This window comes from Stegodyphus dumicola, chromosome X1 (assembly GCF_044657685.1).
Source record: "Stegodyphus dumicola isolate Sdum_Otavi_A_Nest chromosome X1, ASM4465768v1".
NCBI classification, from domain to species: domain Eukaryota; kingdom Metazoa; phylum Arthropoda; class Arachnida; order Araneae; family Eresidae; genus Stegodyphus; species Stegodyphus dumicola.
The window spans coordinates 232,555,783-232,578,835 of record NC_140780.1 but is presented as its reverse complement, the minus strand read 5'-3'; the positions used below and the strand labels follow the sequence as shown (position 1 = coordinate 232,578,835).

The 23,053-nt window shown below is 32.1% G+C and overlaps 1 protein-coding gene across 1 annotated transcript in view; it reads right to left on the bottom strand.

Moving 5' to 3' along the window:
• The window catches only part of LOC118186572 (prolyl endopeptidase), a 161,400-nt gene that overhangs the window by 105,704 nt on the left and 32,643 nt on the right, over positions 1-23,053 (bottom strand). The window contains exons 2-5 of the mRNA XM_035356683.2: positions 20,974-21,101; positions 7,642-7,737; positions 7,350-7,518; positions 6,097-6,198 (exon numbers count right to left, since the gene is read on the bottom strand). Coding sequence (XP_035212574.1) covers positions 6,097-6,198; positions 7,350-7,518; positions 7,642-7,737; positions 20,974-21,101 — 495 coding nt within the window. The remainder of the gene's footprint in view (positions 1-6,096; positions 6,199-7,349; positions 7,519-7,641; positions 7,738-20,973; positions 21,102-23,053) is intronic.

Sequence of the window (23,053 nt, the reverse complement as noted above, 5' to 3'; positions counted from 1 at the left end):
GGAAGCAGATCTCTAGCATAAATATCAAACAAAGGAGGAAGAATTAGCAGATCTTATTCTCGTAAAATTCAAATACTCAATTTATTATACAGAAAGAGGCCAGACATCAAGTTACTCCCTGTTATTTTACTGCATTTGCTTTTCCTCATCCAGGATTACTTGGAAATGAGAAATTCAAATATGCTTGAAAGCCTATCCCAACTCGCAGTGAAATCTGAAAACCGGCAAGCCTCTCAGATAGCGCATATGGCAAATTTTGGCACTCCAATAAAAACCACAGAATTACAATATCCTTATAGCAAGTCTGATACAACCACAAAAAAAGGTAGCAAAAATATGGGCAACAAAAGAAAAGAATTTGGCGATCGATAAAAGGGGCAACAAGAGAAACAAGGGCCTAAGAACCAATGTCCGAGGAGAAGGTCTAATCATCCACAATGTGGCAAAATCCATCAGTAGTTAAACTGAATACTGACGTTGTGCAAAAATTGGCTTTACCTGAGATTCAAATTTTTCTAAATAACATTCCAACAGCTGCATTATTGGATACCGGGGCACAGTGTAGTTTCTTGTCGCAGGAATTTTCAAACATTTTAAAAGGCACAGATTATTTAAACTTTCAGAGCAGAAAGTAATCGCCGCCCAGGGAAAGAAATGCAAATGTCTCGGGAAAGTGAGCCTACACTTTCAAATTAAGAATGAGGATCAGAAAGTTACTTTAAAAGACTTATTAGCAGCAGTAATTCTGGAGGTCAACTTTCAGTATGACGAAACAGCGAACTTAAAATTTTAAGAATTCTACTATGCAGGTGCAAATGAACACTGTGCATGAGGAAGTGGGCTCAACACCTGAAATAAATTTGAACTATCTATCAGAAATGGAGAAGAAAAAATTAAGGTGTAAGAAACATATAAATTATTTGATCTATTACACATGCCAATGACACAAAATGTCGCCCCCATTAGGTCAAAGCACTATGGGTATGATCAAGTAAAAGAACAGATAATTAAGAAAACATTAAAGCAAAAAAAAATTATTATCCCAATAACCAAAAAATTATTATCCCAATAAATAGCCCTTATGCCAAAAGAAGAATAACCTTCCACCTTCAGATCCAAACTCATGGCGATTTGCCATTGACTAGAGCAAATTTAATAGTATAACAAAATATCCAGTGTATCCTATGCCAATTATAGATGAAATTATTCAAAACATTAAAATCTACAAATTATACGACCACTCTTGGAATGACATCAGGCTATTGCCAAATTACAATAAAACCCAAAGACGTAGTAAAAACAGCCTTCATTACAAAATCAGACGTGTATGCCATTTGGCTTATGCAAAGCTCTGGCAACATGTCAGAGAATGATGGACATAGTTTTAAGACCCGTTCTTACTAAAACGTACTTTTATATATCTCAAGTGGAGGCTTTCTTGTAAGCCCAAGAGAGACCGTCTGTTAGTAACACATAGGAGCAACCTGCCCAGGACTTTTAATTTCGTTCTGGCATTTTGCATCGATTTACGATAAACGTTTTTTCACTCTTCAAATTGCTGCCACCAAATATTATCGCCCTGATTATATTTAAAGAAATTAAATAATGAAGAATCTGCATGAATGTGTGTTTCTTGCATTGTGATAAAACAAAGGTACCTAGAGCCACCAAAATTTGAATAATGTAATCTTCCATAGAATATGCGCATGCAGAAGCCCTAATTTGAATTCGAAATGTGTTTTATTATCAAGTTCATATTTTGTAACACTTCAACAAATTTTTTATTAATAAACTAAACGATTTCAAAGCGAGCAACTCTTTACAGGGGGAGAAAACATTTTTATCTCCAGCGTGCGAGACTCTGTATCGGAAATTCTAAAGATATGCTCATTTAGAAATTATTTTGCGATATTGCTGTTGAATTGAATTTTATGGTTTGAGTACACAGAACAAGATATTTAATAAATACAGGTAACACACAAAATGTTAAAAAAAAACACCCCTTTGGACATAATTTAAAATCTTAAAACCTTTAAAATTTTCTTTTTTTAATTGAATGGAATAAAATGTTATTTTAACCCTTCTTTACTTTAGATATTCAAGTCTACAAATAAAAATGATTGTTTTTCTAAGTTTGGACAGGAAATTACTTCCATTTATTTGGCCTTCCTATATGCATTACTTTAATAAATTCAAGCCATCATTCAGCACTTCTCAAGCTTTCCAGATCGCTGAGATTTTACAATATTGCAATGTTGCTCTAAATTTTATTCAATAACGACAGAACAGCACAAAGAAAGAATGCTAATGTTTATTTAGGTGACAGGGCACAAATGAAATCATGCAGGATATTCCTGAAAATATTTTAGGAACGGTAAAAATTCAAATATGGTAAGCGATTAAAAATATGCAATATATGTGATTTAAAGTTGTGAGCATTTTACTTTTAATTTTTATTGCAAGTTAAAAATTTCAGATTACTAGACTAGGAAAAAAAAATTTTTTTAAGGAATAAAAAAAATTCTAAAAAGGCACATGAAAGCAGTAGACTTTTTTATATATATCAAATATATTATAAGTTTATTTAAAAAGAAAGATAATCACATGAAGGTTCCCCCCCCCCATTTTTCACACGACTGTTTGCATTAGTTCTTTTAAAATTTAAGTTTAAGACTTAAATTTTAAAAGGAGAAATTAAATTTTAAAATGAGACTCTTTCCTCCACAAATTAAACAAATTCATTACTTCCTAATCAGTTACCATTTTGTAGCTTTCATTTTTACACTATAATACTTTGCACGAAAATCATGAGCTTATTTAGAAATTACCATTCTGATACACTGAAAAAATAGTATTTTTAACTTAGTATTAAAAAATAATAAAGAGGTCTAAAGAAAATTATTGTAGGAAAATGTTGCCTGAAAAGGTAACATAAACTCTAATGATATATTCAAAATGCATCCCTGCTCAAAATTCCTGTCATACATAAATGTTTAAGAAAAATATTACAGTTTCATTAAATGAATAATTTTATCAAAGCAATTTTGAGTTTGTAGTCTTTTCTCGGTATGCTTCATGGCTTGATTAAAGTGGTTCAGGTTTAACTGCCAGGATAGGTACAAGTTTAGCAGCTTCTGAAAAAATATTTATTTTGTAAATATTACAAAAGCAATCATCAATAGAATATGCTTGCTTTAGTATAGAATAAAAACTGGTCTCTAATAACTTCCAGATGTTACCAAAAACTGCCTAAGTCAACTGCATTTACCACTGACATCCAAGAGGTTGTGTGCATCTCAGGTAAAGACTAGTTTGGTTAGAATTTTTGGTTTCTATGTCGAACTGCTCCAGTTCTTGACATTTACAAACTATGGCCACACAGAATGATAAAATTATAGATATACTAATATTAGAAACTTATTAGTAATAAAGATAAAATTTTGCAGAAATTTGAAAATATTTTGTAAGATTTCACTCTATACATCGTACTACTTATTGAATTCATCGCACATTCATTATATTACTAAATATCTATATTTTAGATTCATGAGACAAGTGTATACTGATAATAGCAATATGCAGAAAGACTTAAACAGATCATTTTTGTTTTGAGAGCTTGTTGTAATAATAGCATTGAAAATTAAAATTAAATAATTTAACTAAGAATGTAATAAATAGCACAACACATTCCAAAGTTAAAAACATATTACTATGTTGCGACTTCTTTGTGATGATTTTACTTTTCCCCAGAAGCAGTGCTCTATTTTCATATATATATATTGATATAGATAATATAGAGAGAGATCCCTTTTGTATACCGTATCGATAAAAACTTGAAATTAATTTAACTCTGATTTTCAAATTCTGTTTTATGGGTGGGGAACACTGAAATATAACGCTGCACAAATTGTCAGCTGATTTAACAAAGCTCATTCATCAAACTTCTAACTGAGCCACTCTTTATTAATTTTCAATTTGTGACCGCCAATTTCATTTATTGAACAATCTTTACTTCAGGCAAGGAATCTGAAAATAGTTTGGATAGTGGCTCATGAACTATAAATATTTATACAAACATATGTAATACTATAAAAAAAATAATATTTTACATTTTACTGTAAAATATTATTTTACATTACACAACAAACAAAAAAATCACCCATCTGCATCTGTAAGTGGAATAATTTCAATATGATTCTTGTCAATTGTCACCAGTTGCTTAATAATCCATGTCTTATACCTTATATTATCCATGAGCTAATAATATAGGCCACCACCTCTCACCTTAGGAGTCACCAATGGTGAAAAAAGGTAAGTGCCAGCCATTCGATTAAACAAAAAAAACTCTATTGGGAATTCTAAAGATACGCTGTTTTAAAATATTTTGTGATTTTGCAACTGAATTTTATATGCTGCAAGTCCAAAGAAAGTAATGTTAAATAAAGTTAAAATGGCAAAAAGACAAAAAAAAAAAAAGTTAGGCAATTCATTTTAAAAGAAAAATTGAACATCAATATGATGAACTAAAACTGAAAACATTTATGCCGACATTTAACACAGCAGTGGAAATTATAAACATATGCTACTTTTAAAAACTTTGTGATTTTGCTGCTGAATTTTATGCAATAAAAGCATGATATTTAATAATAAAATTAAAAAGACAAAAGTTGTGTATTTCATCTTGTTAAGAAAACTGAAATGATAAAGTGAAAAAAGACTGGAAAAAGTAGAAAAATGAATGGCAACATTTAACACTTCATTGGGAATCCTAAAAATTTACTGTTTTTAAACATTTCATGATTTTATTGTTGAATTTAATGTGGCATAAGTGTGAAGAAAGAGATGTTTAATAATAAAATTTTAAAGACAAAAAAAAAGTCGTACTAGCAGGAGTGAGTCCAAAAAGCTAATTCGTAAACTGCGAGCTCAGGAACAGCATAGAAAATGATAGCAAATCATCTGGATCCTTTGAGATTTTCTCTGCCAACTTTATAAATATTTCTCATTCACCAAGTGTAACACAATATAAAACTCTAGTAAAATTAAGGAGGTGTCAATTTTAGATTAGGATTAAGTTTCAAATAAAATTCCAGCAATTTTGAAGATGAACTCATACAAATCCTTTTCCCTCAGAGGCAAAAAAACATTTTTTATTAGCTAAATTTTTTTGCTCTTGAAAAAGAACTTATGTCAATTAAGACATCCAAATCGAGCTCATTTAAAACCTAACAAGCTTTCTATATTTTAAATTGATACTATTAACTCACACTCTCCCAATATTTTGCTCAAATTTTCAATCATTAATACAATACTTTTTATTCATTCACTCATCAAGTTCAATACATTTTTTTTTTAACTTATAGGGGATGACACTTGATGTCAATATAGTTTTTTCACCTATTAAAGTCAATTCCTACTTATTTATTCCTTTTTATTGGAACTAAAGATATGCTGTTTTTATTAAATATATTGTAAGACTTACAAATAATGACCATTTATTAGGAATTCTCACATGCTGTAAAAATTAATTTTATAGAAACTTAATTTTATAACAAATAATAGTACATGACTGTGATAAATGGTATTGCAATATTTAACAAAAATAAGTGGCAACAGTAAGACAGAGTTCTAAAGATTTTTAAAGTGTATGGAATTAAAGAATTGTTGTTTTATAGAGTACGATGAAACGAATGTAATGTCCCGTTATGTAGCAAAAATTCTCAAAAGTAGGAATTGACTTTAATTTTTTTAATATTACTTCTTATAGCTATCTTTATTAAAAATATATTCTTAAATTCTTCTTAACGCAGATACTATTTTAATACATTTGAGTGAATTTTAATATTTTGCTGCAAAAACAATATTTTTCATTTTAGTAAATCTATCCTCCTTTCCATTAAAAAAAGGGAGAAACATTTTAAGTCCAACAACAGAAGTTTTAAGACGGTATGAACAGAAAAAGTTTTAACAAGTTTTTGAGGGGGCAGAGAGAGGTCAGACTAGTATTAATCATAAGGTCAGGCAAATCAAGAAAGCATATATTACAAATTAATCATACAGCAGATACTAGAAATTAAGTTCTATAACACTACTTACAGAATAAAAGAAACCTTGATTATCATGAGTCCATGACATATTTGAAAACTTCACTTTCTCAAGGACTTCTGGGAAGTCAGTTCCTGAAGTAACACTTCTAATCTAGAAAAAGAGGAAAATTTATGCTGATTAGATTTCAGATGAGTTACAATTATTTAGGAAGATCATTTTTCAAAAATTTATAATCAACTAAAAAAATGCAGCATATATTAACATCAGTCAATTACACTGATAACTTAAGCAAATACAGAAACAGTAGAATAATTTTTACCCCCCCCAAAAAAAATGATAAAATAGACTGCTTCATGAGCAATAAAAAAGTACTGCTTTCCATTTCCAGTTCATGCCGTAGAAATCCTGCAAAAATGTTCATATCTTTGCAGAAAATGCTACCTTCCATAATGAAGAATAGATAATGCACAAATATATTAAGTGCTTATGAAGTAAATAATATGCTTTAAAAAGTTTTGGATTTTCAATCACATCCCTCCTCTTCCCATGTTCCAATTATGATGTATTTGCTGACATCAGAGAAACCTAGAATTTCCTTATTGTTTCAATGGATGGAATCCGAATATAGTTGATGGTAATGTTACTAAAATTTCTTCTAAAATTATAGTGCATAAAATTAATCTGTTCCCTTAGTTACTATATTTTTTTTAAAATATAGTGATTTGAAAACTGAAGATCAAAGCCACAAAATCAATTTAACAGTGTAAGTACAGCATGCTTGGTAAAATTTAATAATGCAGTAATGTGATGCTCAGTTCTATAGTAATAGTTCTGATGTTGACGGCTACAATAGGAACAGTTCCTCAGATCCCATGTTATTAAAATATCCACATATGATCAATCCATAAACATATTCCAAAAATTATGAAGCATACAATAAAGAGGTTTAACATGTTCACTACAAATTAGAAGTGCCAAATATGAGAACAATCGTAGTTGGCAAACTCATAATAGAATGCATATTAAAAATATGCTTGCACAAGTTTTACCAATAAAAACATCACCCACTTTCCTCATCAACCAAGCACACAATCTTTTCAGGGGCTAAAATGCTCATTTTCCTTGTTCATGTGTGAGAAAATCAAGGTTAAAAGGAATTATAGGTTGATTTGGGGTTCTAAACCTAGACATTGTGAGCTTAGCCATTAATCAGGCCCTGACTAATTTTTTATAGATTTACATTTTCTACACTGATACAGTTAAGATGGATAACACATGTTTTCTAAATTTAAGAAATGTACCTTTATCTTGTTCCAATCTGACCCACAGTCACTGAGAGCATAAGCCATATACTTTCCATCCTCAGAAAGTTCCTGAGCCATAATGCAAATTAAACCATCTTTAGACAATTTGTTAGGATCTAAGAATACTTCTCCTTCGCTTTCTAAGCTCTTTTGTTTATATAAAACACTAAAAAGAGAGGAGAAAAATGAGACTTATAAAGGAACAAAACAGCTCATAGAAGGAGAAAAAAGATTCATTTTTTTCATAGCATGGAGTATGTCATATTCTTAAAGTAATAGGAAATATTACCTTTGATTTTGGAGGCCTGTATTCATCTTATAAAAATAATATTCTCCTTCCCTGAAAGGGCATCCATATTTAGGATAATTCCATAGCTCTCTCAGCCTATTAATAAACATTTCAGTATGTTACAAACTATAAATGTAGAACATAAGTTACACAATTTTTTACTTTTTATTAATTTTAAATGCATTTAATAATATATTTTATTATAGCATGAGCAAATACTTAAATAAACAATTAAGCTTATATGTAGAATGAATTGACTTTCATGCAGATAGGGTAGAGCTTGAAATGACAGCAATGCAAGAAAAGCAAATAGCACCTCCAGCCAGGGGCACTCAAGACCTGCTGCCAGATGAAATGAAAATTTCTAGAACAGTGGTCCTCAACCTTTTTTACCCCGTACACCTCTTTTACCAACGCTAGATGATAATGATACCCCCTTTCTAAAACTTGAAAAATAGTATAAATAAATAAATAAATAAATAAAAAAATATATATATATATATATATTTAAATTTAGATTATTTATAACTCTTTCGCATTGAGACAGGACCAAATCTCTTTTCCTAAAACATTGAAAACGCCCATATATAAGAATTCCTCTTGGAATGCTTTTTTTTCCCCCATGACAAATTGAATACTACAGCACTAACAATAACCTACTTAAGTAAAGCGACAACTTCTTTGTTGGGTGCTTTCAACCTGTGTGAAGTTCCCCCTTGAGATGGAATTGCAAATTCAGGCATCAATAGCTAAACATTGACAGCAAACACAGGAAAAAAAAGGTGCATTAAAATAACAGAACTTTTAGTCGCTTCAAAAGAATGATTGACATGCCATTTAACAACACCTGAAAGCAATGAGCAATGCAGTAATGTGATGGGGGAAAGCACTCGGTAAAAAATTTTTCGGGCGTTTGGGCGACCTGCCGATGTCTGAATGTTCGGGCGTTTGGGGCGACTTCGATGTGAAAGAGTTAGTGTTCTATAAATTACACACGAAAAAGTAGAAAAAAATTCATAAATACCAAAGTTTTACACTAAAAGTAGTGTTTTACACTGAAGAGCAACTGAACTAAGGATACCTGTCTAGTAGCACCATTTTTCACCTTCATGACAGCTGCAATTCGTCTTGGCATGGACTCAACAAGACACTGGAAGTGATAGGAAGCTATGCATATCCACGACTAATGAACAACTTCCCACTATTTGTGAAGATTAGAAGGAAGGTTGGTGGAACCGCAAACACCTCTCTCAATTGCATCCCAGATGTGCTTGATCAGATTGAGATCAAGTAACCTTGTTGGCTAGGAAAGCAGCTGCAGGTCTGTGGAATGTTTGTCCAACCATTCCTATACAATTTGGGAATGATGTCAATGTGCACTGTCTCGTTGAAAGATAATATCTAAAGTGGGCTATCGAAAACGAACGTATGGAAGCAGATGGCCGTCATCCAGGACATCCCGGTAACATTCACTTGTGAGAGACGATATCACACATACCAGGGGTCCCATTTTGGTTCATGTGAACACTTCTGAGATAAGAATACCACCTCCACCAGCTTAAAGAGGACTCTGCTGGCAGAAAGGATCCATCACTTCATCTAGTTTACACCATACATGTACTCTGTTATCAGCATGTACCAAAGTGAATCTAGACGCATTTCCCAGGCAACATTTTCCCACATCTCGACGGTCCACTGGTGAAATTCCGGGTCTCATTCTAATTATTGCACCATGTTTTGTGAAGTCAATAGAGGGACTCTCATAGGATTCCTGTGCCCCCTTGAGAGCAGATGGTTTGGCAGCTTACATGTTGCTGTACACCAGCTTTAAATTCATGAGTGAGCTGTTGCACCCATCTATCAACTATTACAATGTGAGCTAGCCACCGACGACCTCAGTCAACCACACATTGTTGTTCATGGCAGTAGAATCTCGCAGGGATGGTTGACGGTTTTACCAGTATAGACATACTCACGGTACACCCTTGACCCAGTGATGTGTGAAAATCCAAGTGTCTGCACTACTTCCGAAAAAGAGTGACACATTAATCGGGCCTCAACAATTTGACCACGATCAAACGTGGTTAGATCCATACTCTTACCCATTTTGCTTTTGACTATTACTGATACCATGAGCGGCATTCCTTATCTTGTCAAACTGCTGTTTACATCATTTGCAAGCTACTTCCAGGCTTGCACTCAAAATCTGCATAATGCAAGTTATCCCTAATTCAATTGCTTTTGACTGTATATTCATAAACTAAATACCTAAACGGCACATGAAACTTTGAAATTCATCCCTGGCGTAGAACCCCTGCTTTAGAAGTTAATAAATTCTTTTTAGCATTGTTAAAACAACCTGAATGCTAAAATGTGCAGTGACCCATGAGATAGATATAGAGGATAATCTTTCATGTACAGTAAAACCCTGTGATTATGATAAAGTTAAGGGGAAAATTATTGAGAAATATGTACAGATGACTACCTATAGTTGAGGAAATTATTAAGAAAATTATGTTAGCTAATTATATGACAATAGTTGATTTAATGTCTGGGTATTTTCAGACAGGCATATGTTTGAGGACATGACAAATATGGCATTTATCACAAAATAGGGCATATACGCATTTTTAAGATTGCCAAATGGGTTACGTTGTGCTCCCACTTTGTTCCAGAGGGTGATGGATATAATTTTCAGGCCTGTACTAGGCAAATCAGTATTCATCTAGTGAAATGATATAATAGTTAAGGTAACATGACTGATTAGCATAATAAGGATACATGAAAAATATTTACACTACTAAATCAAACAGGTTTGAAAGTAGATGGTTCCTAATGCAAATCTGTGGCTAAAGAACTCAGTTACTTGGAGTATAAAATACCACAGCAAGAAACTGAAATAGATGAACCAAAAATAATTACTATTCAAAATTACCCGACGCCCACTACAGCAAGAAAATTCAAAGCATCTGTTAAATTGAAAATTGAAAAAGACCATGTTTAATTGGTCTACGAAGCTGAATAGAGCTTTTGAGAAGTTTAAATCTGTTCTGACTCAAGCCCCAATCATGAAATTTCCTGAGCTCACAAGCAAATAAAGATAAGTGCAGATGCATCTAGTTTTGCAGTAGGAGCTGCATATAAGCACGATGATGAATTGGTAGCCCATATTAATAAAACCCTTGATCAACGCAGCAAAATTACAAGAAGAGGGAAATCCTTGGAATCCTGTTGGCTGATCAGAAATTCAAAGTTTATTTTGGTAAAGGGACTAACAGGAAACAATTTAACATCTATATTGATAATGTGGTCTCTCAAACTGCACAAGATTAAATCAATAATTAAGCATTCACTGGGAAAGATAATACTAAAGCTAACAGCATGTGAAGAATTAAGTTGAATGACAAGGGAAAAAGAGATAAGATGTGTCAAGTTAACTTGAAAATTTTTAGATTCTCGAGAAGCCATAATAAAGGAGTTAAAGGCAGAGTCAGTTAAGCACAGTTTAAAAAACATTTATGCATACTAAAAGGATCCTGGTAATTTTTAACACTCCAATATCACTGGCATTAGGAACAGAACTGGGAACTATGAAACCATTGATGACCTTTTGTTTTACATGAAAGCTGCAAAAATTCAGAATTACAACCACTTATCCCAGTAAACTTAATATTATATATATTAAATGAGTTACTTGATGCTCCATTATCAGACTATCTAAGCATGAGAAAAACAGTGCAGAAGGTGAGGGAAGGAGTTTATTTCCCTCAATTACAAAACTTTGTCATACAATATGTGAAATTCTGTATAATTGGCCAATTGATTAATAATATTAATAACATCCTAGCAAGGTATTTAAATAGCATAAAACCAAGTTTCTCCGACAACATTGTTGTAACTGATTTATCAGGATCATATCCTAGAAGTAAAAAAAATAAAAGCCAACTTTTGTTAGTAATAGTCCACCACCGTTCAGAATGAATATAGTTACTTTCTTTGCAGCAGGCATCAACAAAAACTGTTGCAGACCGGTTTTTAACTAAGTTTGTCTTAAACTAGGGGCCTCACTTCAGGTAACAGCTGGTAATGATCAACTAATTCTGAGTAATGTTTCTGAAGGAATGCTCATGAACCTTGACATAAAGCATTTTAAGATTATCCCTTACAAACTACAATTAAATACAGTACAAAGTCCAAAATCCGGACGTCCATTATCTGGAATTATCTAAAATCTGGACCTCAAAACCACCAACGTTTTTCTCTTAGGCTTTACGCATGTGCATTTAATCCCCCCCTCCACGCATAACAACACATCTGGAGAGTCTCGATTCTTAATTTCATTTTGACACTAAATAAAATACCTTGTTATTGAAGAAACAAACACTTTAGCATAAATTTGTACGATCAGTAATTCGGCTCCGTTGCTGCATATCTGCTTTTTGGCACGCATCTCAAACCGAAACATTCTACATAGATACATCGTCGATCTGACGCCAACCTGGCGAATCATTATTTATTATACTTTCCTTTCTTTACCGCATGTTTATCAAATCATGACAACTTGAGTAATGACTTATGTAACGATGCCTAAACTTTTTTTTTGTTAGTAATTCAATAATAAAGGAGTATGGTAACCTTTTATGTTGACATTATGCATGGAGATAATTACACATTTAAGTTAAATGCACTATAAAATAATGACGAGGAAAAATTTACCAAAAATTTCTCTCCATATGCTAAAAATAGATTTTCTTGATGATACTAATAGACCCAAATATTACATTTAGGGCTATTTGAATTAATATTAACCGATTTATTATTCAGATAAACCCAGAACCAGCGCCAGGGCTCGTATGGCCACATGGAGTCGCAGAATTTAGGACCCACAGAGACTGGATCAGACGGTAAAATACTGTTGCATTTTTTTCTGACACTAGATTTTACGTTATTTTCTTCCTTCACGTTCATACGGGGTTCGTGTGGATTTGGAGTGAATAACGGCGACACTTGATGAAGTATCGAAACACAATTTATCGGCCGGTATTAATCAGAACAGCTCCAAAATCTCGTTTACAATCGACGAACTGTTATAAACATGCTGGCATGATCAGCAACATAGATTTCAGGTTATCAAGCTATCACAGTGAAGACAGCTTCACTGCAAAGCATCCGATTACAGCTCCCGACTTTGCTTGATAGTTCTCGGAACTCCACGTACTCTCGAGACTCTCCAGGCTACAAATCACGATGCACTTGACGACAAACAGAGCACAGCTCCCGACTCTTTGGTTCAGTCGTTCCTGGAGCTCAACACGCTTTCTCGACGATGCACTAACAGCAATATACAAAGAGACTCTTTTGATGCACTCGGTACTTGCTCCGGGTTGTGAACGCGACTGACTTACGAGACACCAACTATCTGACTGCAGACCAGCAGGATTTATATAGCTTCCGGCTTGTGTTCGAGAACATTCTGGGCTAAACTGGTAAGAATTCATTCCAGAAGGTTCTCCATCCGTCCATGGCATATCGCTAATTCTGTAGCCAAATGGGCAATTTTTCGCAATATGTGGCAACCCTTCCTTCCCTTGCTATTTTATGGCAATCCTAAACTTATTTTTTTGTGGGGAAGCTATCTCACTGTGCCTGTATATTTTGTAACAATATCTAGCGACAGCCCTCAATAAGGCTTAAGTATTTATTTATTCAGAACTTAAGCATGTGCAAGAAATAGACATAAGTATAATAAATAACTAAACTAATACAATTCAGGATTAATTGTCTTAGTGCGTGATATAAGCAAGATAAAATTTAATGGAACAACTTGTCGTTAGTCGCGAATCTCATAAATATGTATAGTGAAGGATAGCTAAATTTGATGATGATAGCCGCTAATTTTAAAGGTTTTCAGATATTGTAAAACAAAGGTGAAATTTTCCAATTAACGGATTTTGTAAAGAAATGTGGAGAAGCGGTAATAAATGAAGATGATATAAAAGTTTTTCATTGTGATGACAATGCTTCTCAATAAATAAATGAATGAACGGTGAAATCTGTAGTATGGTTCTAAATCCAGAAAATTCCACTACCGATAGTGATAAAAGTGACAAAGAAGTTACTGAAAACGAGAAAATTTTGATTCATAAGTTAGTCGGAATTCTCGAAACGGCAGGTACAGAACTTCCAACAATGTAACTGAACAAGAAATTATGTCTGTCTCAGGGTTCATAGCCAGATTTTAGTTAAAAAAATAAGCACCTATAAGCACTTTTCAAGCACATTTTAAGAAAAAAACTAAGCACCTGCCTAATTACATCATACACAACTGCATTACCTTAAAAATTAGACTTGTAATTTAAAATATGAGAAATGAAGTACTTATTAAGATAGAATAACCATTACCTCAACCATGGAAAATAATTACTTTTTCTTTGTTGTTTTTAATTTTAAATAATAGTTCAATTTACAGAACTAGTTTACAATGAGAGAAAAAAAAACTATGAAGAACTAAACTATATTACAAGATTTAATGATGAAATTTCAGTTCAAAATAGAGAAAATAAATAATAATAAGGCATATTTATTGTATTCACTTGGAACCTAATAATAAATACAATTTATTTTTCCACTCATATTGATATTTAAATAATTTAAATCTAAATTCTGAACATTTTCCAAATTTTCATTCTATATCAGTTTTCTCTTAACAGATATTGCAAGCAAAGTAATTTAAGTAAAAAAAAGGACCATTTCTGAAATCAGATGACAGAAATTTGCTTCATGCAGTCATCTTTAACAGTTAAAGCTTAACTACTAATCTGCATACTTGAAAATTGGGGAATATTCGGACAGTCGAGCGTAACTTGAAGGAGCAGAAGAGAGGGGGTAGACTGTAGGCACTCTTTAGATTTTTCCGCTAAATAAATGCTTTTGACATTTCAATACGTGCATCATATAAAAATAAACCAACAGAATATTCTGCTTAGCAAGCACAGTAAAATTCTTTTAAGTGTTCATAAACAAATCTCGGACTGAACATCACAATTAATTATCTCTGCAAAATATCGCAAACGTTATTGCGCAATACGTGCGCCTTAATTCTTTCCTACGTGATATTACACAATCGGAACCAACAACTGCCGGTATTGGGAGAAAAAAGAACTAAATAACTGGAGTGTTTTTCATTCTAATTTTCAACAGACGGCATTAAATTTCCGGAATAGAATCATTCTTCGCTTGGGTTGGTAGACCGCAGAACTTTTAGTCCTATTCAATCCAGATTGGAAAGTGACCCCCCCTACCAAAAAAAAGGTCTGTTGCTTGTTTTGCAGCGAACTGTAACAGTTTCAATATTCAAGATTTTGCGGAGAAAGGGGAGACCTCCCAACCTTCGTACTGTATAATGTATTGGCCAAAAAAATGAAATTATTTTGACTATTTGATTACTTTCCCTTTATTTAAGCCATTCCAAATATTATTCCTTAGAAAGCTAATCTGTGTTAAAACACAACCATTTTTGGAAGTTTACTATACTTCAGCAGTTACTGCAACTATGTTATTATAAACATTCATACATATGCTCATAATATAAGCATAACAATTATAATAAACACGAATATGAACTGACCACGGGGAACGAGAATGCAAATTATTAAAATCTTGATAGAAATTCATACGTATGTAGTATTTGGGTGGGACAAAAAGAAGACCAAATGTACCGGAATTTTCTACCGTTTTCGCAATTCTTTGACCAATAGAACGACGGACACCTGTCTGTACTCTTCGTGCACATTAAAGGTTATGTTAATGCAGAGAAAGGGGAAAAGCTATTTCCGAGAGTATGACTCACCATCTGACATTCCATATTAGGAAGAAAAGTTGTTTATTTAGTTTCGGCTCTGGTACGGGGAAAAATAGCGCATTCATTAAAAAAAAAAAAAAAAAAAAAAAAAAACAACACTAAAAGCAAAAAATAAGCTCTAAACACAAAAAAAATAAGGGCTTTAAAGAAAAAGTAAGCACCTATAAGGGCCTTTATTTTCAAATACAAGGACTTATAAGCACTTATAAGGACCGCTACGAACCCTGTGTCTACATAATTAAGGAGTAATTAGTAATTAGTACAAATTACATAATTAGTACAAATAACGGAGCAACTTAAACAACTTACATTGAAAGAAATGTTTAATAAGGTAAACTAATAAATATTAAGAATTTTTTTTTTTTTGTAAATTTTGATACCCTTTAGATCATAAATATCTCATTATTTCATAAATCACTATTTCATATTTTTAATTTTATAATTTCTACATGCCATCTTACTAGATTTAAACTGATGATCTAATATCCGGAAAAATCCCAAATCCGGAATCGCCGAAACCCCGATGAGTCCGGATTGCAGACTTTGTACTGTAGTGCAAAAGGGGTTAATAGGAATTTAATTAAAATTATCCACAATTATAAAAGAAATTATGATTTGCCCTGGAAAAATTGCATCAATAAATTGGCTATGCAGTTAGGTCAACAAAACTTGACACAAAAAGGAAAACACTCAGAGGTTTTTTTTTTTTTGAGGCAAGAAATTTAGTATTAACAATTGTAATCAATAAATTGTACTTTACGGAAAGGAGCGCAGAAAAATTTAAAATAAAAAAAAAAATTCAAAAATGAGTTGAGACAATAATTCAGATAAATCTTGAATCAAGCAAAAACATTACTAGCATAAAAAAGGCATGAAGAAAATTTTAAGAAAGTTGAAAATTAAACTGCATCATAAGCCAAGGGTTAGAAAGTTTTACCTGAAGTTTGAAGGTCCTTTTGTGATTAAATGGTTTAGAGATGCTTTAGTTGACCTCAAAAGGAAAGATGGTTAAGCAGCCACTGTAAACATTGACTAGATCAAACAATTTAAACAGGCAAACATGCTAATAATTAAGGAAGTTTAAGAGGAAGCCTTGAAGGAAAATCACCCAAGCCTATAGGCAGTGAATTATCCTTGTGCACTTTCCGCCACGTATATTCGTTTAAACACAAATCCAAGTGTTTTCAGGTAGTTCCACGTATTTCTTGTTTCTCCATTTTGACAAACCCCACAATCATTTAATATTTTGTGTATTTGTACCAGTTTCAGGATCCACAAAATTATATTGGTGATTCACATTATAGTGTTGGAATCCCACTGCTTCCAATTCATCAGTTTTGTAACTTTTATATGAGTCTGAGAAAATTTTAGTTCCTTCTGAAATGTTGTTTCATTAGAGTTACTGCATTTCGATCAAGAACCTTTATGATGAAACACTTGATCTCTCTGCAGAGTCCCACAAATATCCACTGTTCTGGAAGAATACGACCGACGTAGTTTTTGCACTTTGTAAACAGGCTTTCATCTATCCCTATAATTTTGTTCGGACATCCAATTTGTTTCGAATCACATTGTAGAAGGCTATGAGTGCACACTTCCCTCATATATTTGTTCCAATCAACAATTGTCTTTCCTGTTAAATCCAGCTGCTTTTCTCCCCATTCAACTGATGTTAATTCTTCCGACCAGCAGTAAATAAACTGGAGGGCAATCAGAAACAGGAGTTTTGAACCCTCCAACCATGTGCCTTTTCGAATAGCTACTCATTTATCACATCCCTTTACATTGCATCACCACTGCTTATCAGTTTTGATATACAATGGCATATTGTGTCTATTAATGCACATTTTCTTAGAAGAAATGATTCCATACTCTTCAAAATATCCCTCTGCACTCTCTTCGGTACTAAGCAAACCCCAAATTTGAATCATTTACAGCAGAGTAGAAAAAAACAGTATATTTCAACATGCTAAAGAAAACCAAGTCGTATAGTCAAGGATTAAAAATCATTTGCGGTTATTGGCGCAGAAGCAACATTTTGGTGATAATATCGGGTTTGGTGAAAATGGTCGATGGGATAATCCCAAATTACCCAAAAATAAAATAGTATGCAGAGGAGTAATTAAAAATTACAGGATCCTGCCATTAAGAAAAATGTGCATTAGCGGGCACAATAAACATCTTTATATAAAAATGAATAAACAATGAAGTAATGTAAGAAACTGACAATCAGTTTAAGATTTCTAATGCTATAACCTGTAACTTATACTTCTTGATTATCTAATGCACTAAAGAACAAACAGTTCTTTCAATTTTCTGCCTGAAGACTGGTGCAAGGTCTGATGGAATTTCTGTAAAATTTCACGTCTGACAGGATTTCATGATGAGATAAGTTGTTTTACTTTCATATGTTGGCTTTTATATCTGAAAAGCACTTCTTTGTTTCATAATAATTATCAGCTTTTGATATTCAAAATAATAATGCTTTTATCATTTTAGACATGAAAATTTTTCAAATTATTTGGTTTTTCTAGCGTGAAGTACATTTTTTATATGCTCGAGTACTCAGAATTTTCACATATCTGGCATTTGATAATTCTGAAGATTTTCAGATAGTTTAGCTTTTACTGTACACTTAAACAGTTTTGACATTTTACTTAGCACTCCATACAGCTGCCCGTTTATTCGGACACTTCAAAGTTCCCGAAACTGCCATAAGAAAGAAATACTTCATTATACTGCAAAATGAACTTGCTCTTTTCTACTCGATCAGCAGTATGTCAACAGTGAAATGAAATGGCAGTTTATACCTCGACTCTACTTCAAATATCTTGCCTTAATATTTAAGACAAAGTTCAAGATGCATGTATATGAATTAAAAGCATCAGAAAACTTCATTAAGAACATATATATGGCTTCACCATCAAAAACATTAATAATTTCATGTGAAAAAAAGGCCAAAACTTTTTATTTACTTATTTTTTTAAACTCTATGTGGTTAGACTGCACTAATAATCATAAAATCTGCATCATCTCCTGTACATCATATCTACAGTATCTTACAAATATTACATTCGTGAGACATATTAAATTGCAAGTGTTACAGCATTTTTAGCCGCCCTTATTTTTCATCTAATGAGCATGTAAACTATACATTTTATGCATTAGTAGTACACGAGTTACTTGTAAACGCACAAGTTTATTTTCGATTCAAAGTTTGCATGTCACATAATTTAGCTGAAAGCCTCCCAGGACGAATTTTAAGTTAAAAGTTATTTTTTACTTGGATGCATATAACAAATAAAATTATAGCACATCCAAGAATGTAAATATTTTATACAGCAAGCTTTTCCCATAAAATTTTGATTTTGAAATTTGAAAGCATATTTTTATTATGGATTTTTTTTTAAATATCAAGCACTTAGAATTTCATTTATGAAGACCATTAATTATGCCAAACAAGTATTAATTTAGAAGTCAAAAAACAAAAAGCATTATATTTCGCAGGACTGGTTTCAATGGTTCGGTAAAAACCATCAAAACTAGTCCAGTGAAAATTTGAAAATATAATGCTGATTTTTGTTGTTTTACTTCTAAACTAATACCATTAAATTTGATAAAAGTAGAAACTCATAAATATGAAATTGATTGATAATGACTTTCAAAATTTGTTGTTCTGCCTAGTACAAGATAAATAGATTTAAATACACTCAATCATAATGTTTTTATATTAGAACCTAATGCCAATAAAATAAATACTTTTTATAAAGTACAAAACATGAGAAATATTTAGATGATTTTATAAAAAAGCATTTTTCAACTGATGTGTCAAAAATTAAATTGGAAACAAAAATACAATTAGAATTTGGCTTGCAGACATCAGAGTCGGATATGTAAAAAATACGTTTCACTTCGAGGTGGTGTTTTGTAGTAGTTCTTGAGAAATAATGACAAATCAATAACAAAAAAATAAAAATTATTTTCAAACTAAAAGTTTCTTATGAACAGGATGCAAATACCTGAAGTATTATTCAGTAAATGGTCAGCAAGTCGAAAAGAATTTGTGACAGCAGTCACAAATTCTTTTCGATTCTATTGTTAAAAAAAAAGTGTAAAAGTGTCTATGCAACTTTTTACAGCAAGATCTTAGCTTGAATAGTTTGAAAAGATAATCAAAATTAGACTCTCTATGCAATATTCTGGAGTTCAACTTTTCATACCGATTGAAGATACATTACAATAGTTGTAGACGTTTCATCTAATTCCTCAAAAGTATAAAATAAAATGAATAATTAGTAGGAAAGACAGATTCAAGAAACTTAATTTTTAATCAAGGATTAAGTATAATCTATTCAATTCTAAAAATTAATAACTTTAGTGGCAGAAAATCTACAATGTCTGAGTTGAAAACATGCAACATAATTTATGGATCATTCATCCCACAATGGCTGACAGCAATAATGTAAACTATACAGCAATAGTGGTGTGCACTACAGAGCTATGAGTATTGCAACAGCATTTGGCAAACTGATAGGCTACATCTAGGGAACAGAACTCTTCAGACTGTATGGTCTCAAGAGAACTCTAACCATTGAAACTTAAAGGACTGAGACTATTTCTTGTAGTTCAGACTTGGATTCCAAGTTCCTGGCAGCTATGAACAAAGGTTAAAGTCAATACTTCCAACAACTCCGCACTATCCATATAGTGACAATTATTTGGTGCTATCTCATTCTTAGTTTATCAGGACTGCTTGCTGTCCACATGGAACATGCAATATACATTATGCTGGCAGACATGAATGCTGGAGAACTGGACTAGACTGCTTACAGTACTGACTTTTATTCTTAGCCCATGTGGGATGAATTAAAACAGTTGCAAGCCAGGCTGTGTCATGTCACACCAATGACAGAAATGTTTACTGCTGTTTCGGGTAGAATGCCATTCAATTTTGATAGCAACACTCCAAAAAATCAGACTAATCAGTCCTCCTGACAGAGTGAAATCTGACTCTGCAATTAAAAAATAGATCCAAACTATAATAATTTCTTGTTTATTTCCAAGTGAATCAACATATCAAAGAATGCAGACTCTTTAATGTAATGTATTTTAATAGAAAAGCTATAAAAAAGTCCAAACCGAAAATACACAAAAGGTTTTTTTTAACTCCAAAAATTATTAATTTTATAACTAATAACTAAATTAATTTTTGGCAAAACTAAAAAAAGTTTTGGCTTTGCAAAAAAATAATTTATTTTTGTCAAACTGTTGCAAATTTTAAAATTTTCAATTAAACTTGGTGATCAAAAAAATTCACAAAAAAAAATTGACAAATTCACAAATTATAAATGAACCTAGATTTTTTTTTTAAAAAGGCATTTACAATTTATTTTTACTACTCAGTAATAATGATAACAAGAAACTGCAGCACTAAAAAAGTCACCTTAATTTTTTTAAATGCCTTTGTTTACCTTTTTTGAATCTTGGCTCGGCTTGGACAGTTCCGAAGATATGGTTGAGTTAAAGCATTCTGAGCAGTCACAAATGCTTTAGTTTCTTCTGAATCTGGGTCTTCTAACCACCTATATGGATCACATACCTAAAAATAAAAATGCGTGCTTTATCAGAAATCTGTCATTATTTTAGAAGCCTGGCAAATTTATACATAAATAATATTTAAGATTATTATTTATAAAACTAAACTTCAGAATAAAAATTCAGAGCAAGCATGTTTTAAAATAAAATATTTAGAAAAACTTCATTCATCATTATTATTAAAGAAAAAAGCGGTCATTCTATGCCAGGATATTTACCTACATGGCTTGAACGCTATTTTCTTTTAATCTGAGGAGCAGCTTTTTCTATACTACCTTATTACTCAAAATATTTACTCTTTTTTTCTCTTTAATGTTCTAGATATAAGCTTAATAAATGAAACATCAGAAAAATAAACCATAAAATTAGTATTTATGCTAGCAAATATACCTGCTAGCAAGAACCATTAGCTGATACATTAAGAATATACTAATAAGAGCTCTTGATAAGTAGATCGGAAAGTCTTGTAACTTATAAAAGGGCAATATTTGTTTTCTATTATTACTTGCAATACTATACTAGTGAATATTACATATACTCTTCCTCCCCCCACAAAAAAAATTCATCTTAAGCAGTCATATTAAGTACCAGTCCAATAATTTCTTTCTATTTTGAAACTCGTGAACATACCATAAGAGCTTGAATTGTTGTTGCATCTGCATGGATTGCATTTTCAGCAAAATCAGAAAATGCCTTAACGTTGTACGTTGTTTTTGGTTTTATATGAATTAATTCTGAGCACTAACACAATAATCGATTGATATGAATGATATATGACATAGAACTTAACGACGTTATAACCGAATCGCTAATCCGTGTATCCAAATATTACACAATCCAAATATTCACTGAAGATTGGAAAAAACCACCATATAATTTTAATCACTGGTAACACATAAAAAACACCAAAACAGAACACTATTTCACTGTATATGGACAATTTCAGCAAGCTGCATCCGATATTTTCTTTAAACAATGCATCCAAAATTCAAAATTTTGGTGTGGTCTTGTAGAGCAGGTATTTACAAACAAAATAAGCAGAAATTTGGCATTACTGCGAAGATTTCTCATTGATTCAAAATAAACTGCCCTCTTATTCTTTTCCATCATTCTCTTGCCATATTGAAGCTCTCCAGTATTTAATTCCGATGGTGAATTGCAAAACCGTGAAGTAAACATTTCTGAAAATAAGATGGAGTCTGAAATTATTTCACCATTAACTGACGTGTTCAAATTTGGCAGCTACCCAAAGCGCGCAAGCCTCAACCTCAAAAGTTCATTTATAGTATAATCATCCAGTAAATTATATGCATGGAATGTCAATCTCTCGAACAACAATTCGGTCTAAACTTTTCAGAGGTTTATACGATGGCATTAAATTTTTCGACAGTTCTTCTGATAATTTAATAGAATCTTTTTTAAATGGCATAGAAGAATTATTTCAATGGAATGGTGTCCGCCGATAACATCGCGGAGAAAACAACGCAAGGCAAAAACGTTGTGTTACAAAACATCGTGGGAGAAAACATCACAGTTCTAAAACATCGTGCTACAAAACATCATCGTCGAAAATAAAGCGGTTCAAAAACTTCGCAGTTTAAAAACATCGTCATCGAAAATATCGTGGTAAAAAATAAAGTATCTACAAATCATCGCATGACGATAACTTCGCAGACATGCTTTTTTCAGGTTTTAATAATTGTAAATGGATATTCCCATAATGATTTGTGAGCGCAGTATGTAAAGAAGGATAATTTTTATTTTCACATATTTTATTAACTAATAAATGTTTGCTGACAAGGTAAGAAGGAAACTTAAGCATAAAAAATTAAATGCAAATTATAGATTATACTTTTCATGAAAAATTACCAGTAAAAACTTTATAAAAAAGATTTATTAATGGCCTTTGTTAGTTAACTATGTCGGTTTAAAATTCTATTAAGTGCTATAAGTTGC